The sequence below is a fragment of the Amphibalanus amphitrite genome, unplaced genomic scaffold (genome assembly GCF_019059575.1).
Source record: "Amphibalanus amphitrite isolate SeventyFive unplaced genomic scaffold, NRLGWU_Aamphi_draft 000443F_arrow, whole genome shotgun sequence".
NCBI classification, from domain to species: Eukaryota; Metazoa; Arthropoda; class Thecostraca; order Balanomorpha; family Balanidae; genus Amphibalanus; species Amphibalanus amphitrite.
Window position 1 is genome coordinate 52,687 of NW_024881937.1, and position 5,245 is coordinate 57,931.

The 5,245-nt window shown below is 50.8% G+C and overlaps 1 protein-coding gene across 1 annotated transcript; it reads right to left on the reverse strand.

Annotated features, from left to right (window-relative positions):
* Window positions 1-1,575: 1,575 nt before the first annotated feature.
* LOC122391528 (nose resistant to fluoxetine protein 6-like) lies at window positions 1,576-3,061 on the reverse strand. Its single transcript, XM_043385554.1, has one exon. It carries the CDS (start codon window positions 3,059-3,061, stop codon window positions 1,628-1,630), a length of 1,434 nt encoding a protein of 477 aa, XP_043241489.1. The 3' UTR covers window positions 1,576-1,627.
* Window positions 3,062-5,245: the final 2,184 nt, after the last annotated feature.

Below are 5,245 nucleotides of genomic sequence, written 5' to 3' on the forward strand. Positions count from 1 at the left end.
GGAAGCGATTTGCGATTATAGGAATCGACGGTGTTTGATTAGATCAATTATGACATATAGGTAGAAAATGTAATATGCTAAAAGCATTATTTTGAGTTGACGTGAGGCGTGTGAAGAATACAGGTTGGTCCGACGAGGACTGAGTTGAGCCTTTTTCAAGTTTCGGTAGCTGTTTGCTTGAACACCAGTAGGCAGTTTATCACAAAATGCCGATTAAACAATAGGCATGACGCAGCTATATTTCTCAAATAAACCTATTATTTTATTTTTCATCCACATATCCATGAAGAAGCTTAAAAAGTGATAGAGAATTGCCCACATCTTACATTATATTAAATAGGATCATAGAGCCGACTTGCAGTTTTGTCTTGAGATACATAATGATGGATCGAACTCGATCAGCTCTACGCACATCTCTGCAGTGTCTGTATTGCCTCGTTTCCATTTACTCTCGACATGTTAACTGCGTGTTCTCGGAAGGAGACCGATAGGTACCCCGGCCCGCTGTTCCCATCCCACCTGTTGGTAATTAGAACGGTAATGAGGATATGGCATCTGTTGTCACCATGTGGCAGTCCGGTCTGTTCACTCAGGGGTCATTCACTGCAGTGTTCGCCACGGGCCGCAAAACCCTAGTCCAGCTCAGCCCAGGCCCATGGGTTCACAGCCCGGCCCAGCCCGAGCCCATTCATGGTAAAAGCGTCAAAGCCCAGCCCGGCCCAGCCCGTCAAAAATGAATGGGTTAAAAATTATTGACCCCACACAGGTACCCAAAGGTAACGAAGAAACAATATTTTGCGAGCCGCATGCGCAATGCACATTGCACGCGTGCTTGATTAACTCGTTTTTGAGTCTTGCACAGTAATAAGCTATGCAGTTCTAGTTTTTGTCTCAGTTGCGAACCCCTGACTCCACTTAACAGTTCTTGGCCCAGCCCATCCACAGCCCATCAATCCTTCATATTTGAGGGCCCAGCCCAGCCCGTAGCCCATTGGGCTGGCCCGGCCCATGGCGAACACTGATTCACTGACACACGACTAAAAAGACAGAGGTCGATGAGCTTCAAAGACTGCTATTTCTTTGAGGTACTCATCGGTGTCACTATATGAGTTCCTGTCACTCATCATAACAGAAATATGAGCTTCAATCGCCATTCCTGAGGAAACAAGCCTCATTCCTTGACCTCTTTCGAGTCACGCAGTCATAGCACACGCAGTCATGGCACTTGTTCCACACATTCAGCTTTAATTATGCCACCTCCGAGTATTCACCAACGCTGTGCACTGTCGCCAACGTGTGGCAGCACTGTGCACTGCAGCATGAGTGCTGAATCGTCATGCTGAATGCAATCCTTCTAGCATCAACACAACAGTGGCTACGTCACTTTTTCCATTTGCTTATTGCGCCGTCTTATCTCCAAAAGATAGAGCTCCTATGGCTGCCTCTTCCTTTCTGTTCCACCAAGAACATCCAGCCCAGTCTGCTGCTTGACTCACACTCGAGATAGTCGACCGCAGTCCCCGTATCACGACATCTAAGTGCATCTATCGACGTTATTCCGCCTCATTCCTCTTCTATCCATCCACGTTACTCCATCACCGACGCCGACATCATCTTCCACCGTCATCTACCACTTGCCGTCGACCAGCATCCTCATCAGATCCAGGTGCGGCATCTCGAACAGCAGCGACCAGAGGAAGGCGGCGCCGAAGCTGACCACGCTCGCGGCGATCACCACCGCCACCATCAGACTGGCGCTAGGGTAGCTCTGCGTCTCCAGGTTCGACCAGAACATGGCCAGTAGTAGCGGGTGCAGTAGATACATGCAGTACGTGAGCCGACCCAGCGGCTTGAAGAACCCCCAGCTGAGGAAGCGGTCCACGACGCCGCCGAAGCCTCGCGCGCCCGAGAGAATGATCCACGCCACGCCGAGGCACCACAGAGAGCGAGCCACGCCGATGTGGACAAACACGAGCGCTCGCGGCACGAGACCAGTGGTTGGCAGAAGGCCCATTCCGAGGGCCATCAGCAGTAGGGCGATCGCAGTAGAGGCGGCGGCGAGACCACGACGTGCAGACAGTGCGTCCGAGACCCGGCGGAGGCGGGAGTCGGGCGCCGCCTCGTGCTGTAGGTGACAGAGGAGCCTCCCCAGCAGCAGGCCCAGAAGGTAGCCCACCGAACGGATGTACGGCTTGTCGTAGGTCACGTCGCGGAAGGCCTGGTTGTTGGCCGGCATTCCGGACTGCAGCACCGCCAGCATCTCGCCGACGAAGTCGTACCAGATGGCGAGCGCCAGGTTCAGTCCGGCTGCCGAGGCCATCAGGGCGGTCAGCAGGAGCGTGCCGGCGGCCACCGAGCGCTCCAGCAGCACGAGCAGCGGCGGCGTCACCAGGAACAGCTGCCACTCCACGGCCAGGTACCAGGTCTGGTCAATACACATTTCGGCGTGCGGGAACAGGTTGTGGACGAGGAGGAGATTGCGCCACCAGAATGGGTCACAACCGGGCTCGAGGCCTGCGCGACGGTCCGTCGGCCAGAACGGGGAGTTGCCGTAGTGCCAGCTGAGGCCGACGGCCAGCACCCAGACCACGGCCATGTGAGGGGGTGTCAGCCGCCAGTACCGCTTCACCAGCCGCTTCAGCCAGAATCCGGCGCCGCGCGGCGCGCCCGCGCCCGCCCGCGCCACGCCGCGGAAGTGATTGTAGGAGACGAGGGTGGCGCTGAGTAGGAGGAACGTATCCGGCACCAGCGTCGGACCCAGGATCGTCAGCGGCCACCAGCGCAGCTCGGACAGCGTCATCATGAAGGGATGCTCCACGCTGGCCATGTTGTCACTGTGCAGCAGGGTGATCCACACCACACTCAGCGCGCGGATGCCGTACATACAGCCGATGTCTCCGGGCACGGTCCGCGTGTCCAGGATTTTCGCAGCGTTACGCCGCAGGCTGAAGGCGCTCAGCAGTCGCCTCAGGCGTCCGGACAGAGGCGGCGACCCGTCAGCGGACGGAGCCTCCATGGCGGGCGGCTCGTCCCGCGAGGCCAGCTCGTAGTACCGCACCATCGGGGCGCGACTGAAGGCGGCGAGGCCGGCGGAGGGTCCCCTCCCCTCTCCTCCCCTCCCCGGCAGGTGGACAGTCACAGGTCAGGTGGAGGTGAACACGTGAGAGTAATTACGGCAGGAACGAACAGACGGTCTGACGAGAGAGGTGGGAGGGGCGGACCGCCCGCTGCCCAGAGGAGATAAAGGACATACATAGGCGCTCACTTATTTTATGGATACATATCCGTGATGGGCTGTTCGGTGAAGGAAAAGAGATAAAAAGCGTCGTACTTTCAACAGTGATAAGTTCAAAACTTGCACATAGGCACTAGGCTATTGCGTATTTATTTGTATCTAACTAATTAAGTCACAAAATAAGCTACAGGTACTTACCTAATTGTCCCTGTTTCCATAGGTGCAGATTGGATGATGGCTAGAGTAAAACCATTACAAGGGCGGCGCCACCGTGGGGGCAGTGGGGGCAGACTGCCTCCACTGGCAGGAGGCCGTGGGGGCAAGACTATGTTTTTTCCCCCACAACATTTGGCTGATGTTGAAAGGGGAACAGAAGACCGGTACAACATTCATGATAGGCGGTTAAAGGGACAGTATCATCGAAAAAAAAAATTCATGTATGGAGCTGATTTTTTTTTTACTAGCATTTCATATTTTTCTGAATCAGAAAAACATAGTTTGAGGACCGAACTCGGTGAAAAATATTGCAACCACATTTCATTTTCATGATTCATTTTCATGAGCGAGCCACCACTATACAAGCATGGCCGCCAGTTTGGAAGCATGCAAAATTACTACAGAACTGGCGCAGATAATACATTATTGACACTACGCTTACGCGGTCGTTCTTCTGATTGAGTTGTCCTTAGGGAGAGGTAGCCTTAGGTATTGCCTATAAAAATATAACGTGACAATTGGAGGGAGTGACAATTGGACGTGACAATTGACAATGGGAGAAAATATCACGTGACAATCACGTGATAAACGTCATACATTGGAGGGAGATTGTGATTCAAGCTGGAGGAATTCCTTTGTTGAGCCGCTAGAATCCGAAGGAAACAGCGGAAATTGCCTACGACTATTTAATGAATTTAACGGTGATGAATAAGTGCGAAAAACGTTTTGGCTTTATAAAATTTGATGAAATGACCAGGGTAAAAGTTTTATTACTGGCGGTCAATTCAAAACGGCGCAAACATTTAAACAGTGAAGATAGTGAAGCACGATTCAAAGTGTGGTACACCTTTCGTACTTTGAGCGGCGATAGCGGGATAACGGTGTGGAGCTTCGAGGATCGGTCTTCAGTTCCCGGACCAGAAAGGTGGGGCCTATGCAATGTCAAATTTCATCAAAATGGTGATACTGTCCCTTTAATAACATTCCAGCCAGCCTTCCCAAGTGGGGCCCTTTATTGTTTTTACTTGCCCGTTTACTTTGCGTTTACTTGCTGTAAGTAAAACATGGTTTCGTTAGTAAATTTTCCTAGGGCCAGGTGGTTTGCTTCGCTAACGCGGTATATAAAACAAACAATTGATGGATATATATTAACTTCCCGGTGAAATAAATTATTATGAGTAGTGCAAAGCATTGCTATGGGAATATCACCACGATCTGATAAATGGTTGGGGTAATTGCATCCATCGTAAAATACCAACACAGCCACAGGCATATAATTATTACAGAAATGGGCTGCTGTGTTTATGTATTAACTCGCGCCCTGCCATGGGGGTGTTTAAACACCCTCCTGCGGTTTTCCGTGAATATCTCAAAAACGGCAGCGCCGGCACACTATCCTACATCATTTCGACATATGTTGTGAAAATTTCAGACCCAGGTCACTTAAGGTCAGGTCACCAGGTCAGGTCAAATGACCTTACTATATAAAAGGTTTCAATGTCTGCCAGAGCTATACACTGAGTGACCAAACGCTTTGAAACTTTCAGAGATTGATAAGAGCAACAAAATGTACAAAATGTATATCTTGGAAATTTGATATCGATGACATAAGGTCAGGTCAATTTTGCAACCTCCCCATTGTAAGTCAATGGGAGAAAATTGAAAGTCGCCTTTTTAGACGAAAGTCAATAGTCATTATAAACACTCTAAAACACTGAATAGTGAATTACTAGTATACCTATTTGAGTTTTGACACACTGAACATGAAAATGGCACCCGTGACCCCTTTTATAA

Bases quoted from the DNA above. Each gene is read 5' to 3' on its own strand.
- LOC122391528 (XM_043385554.1), bottom strand. From the start codon at position 3,061: ATGGTGCGGTACTACGAGCTGGCCTCGCGGGACGAGCCGCCCGCCATG.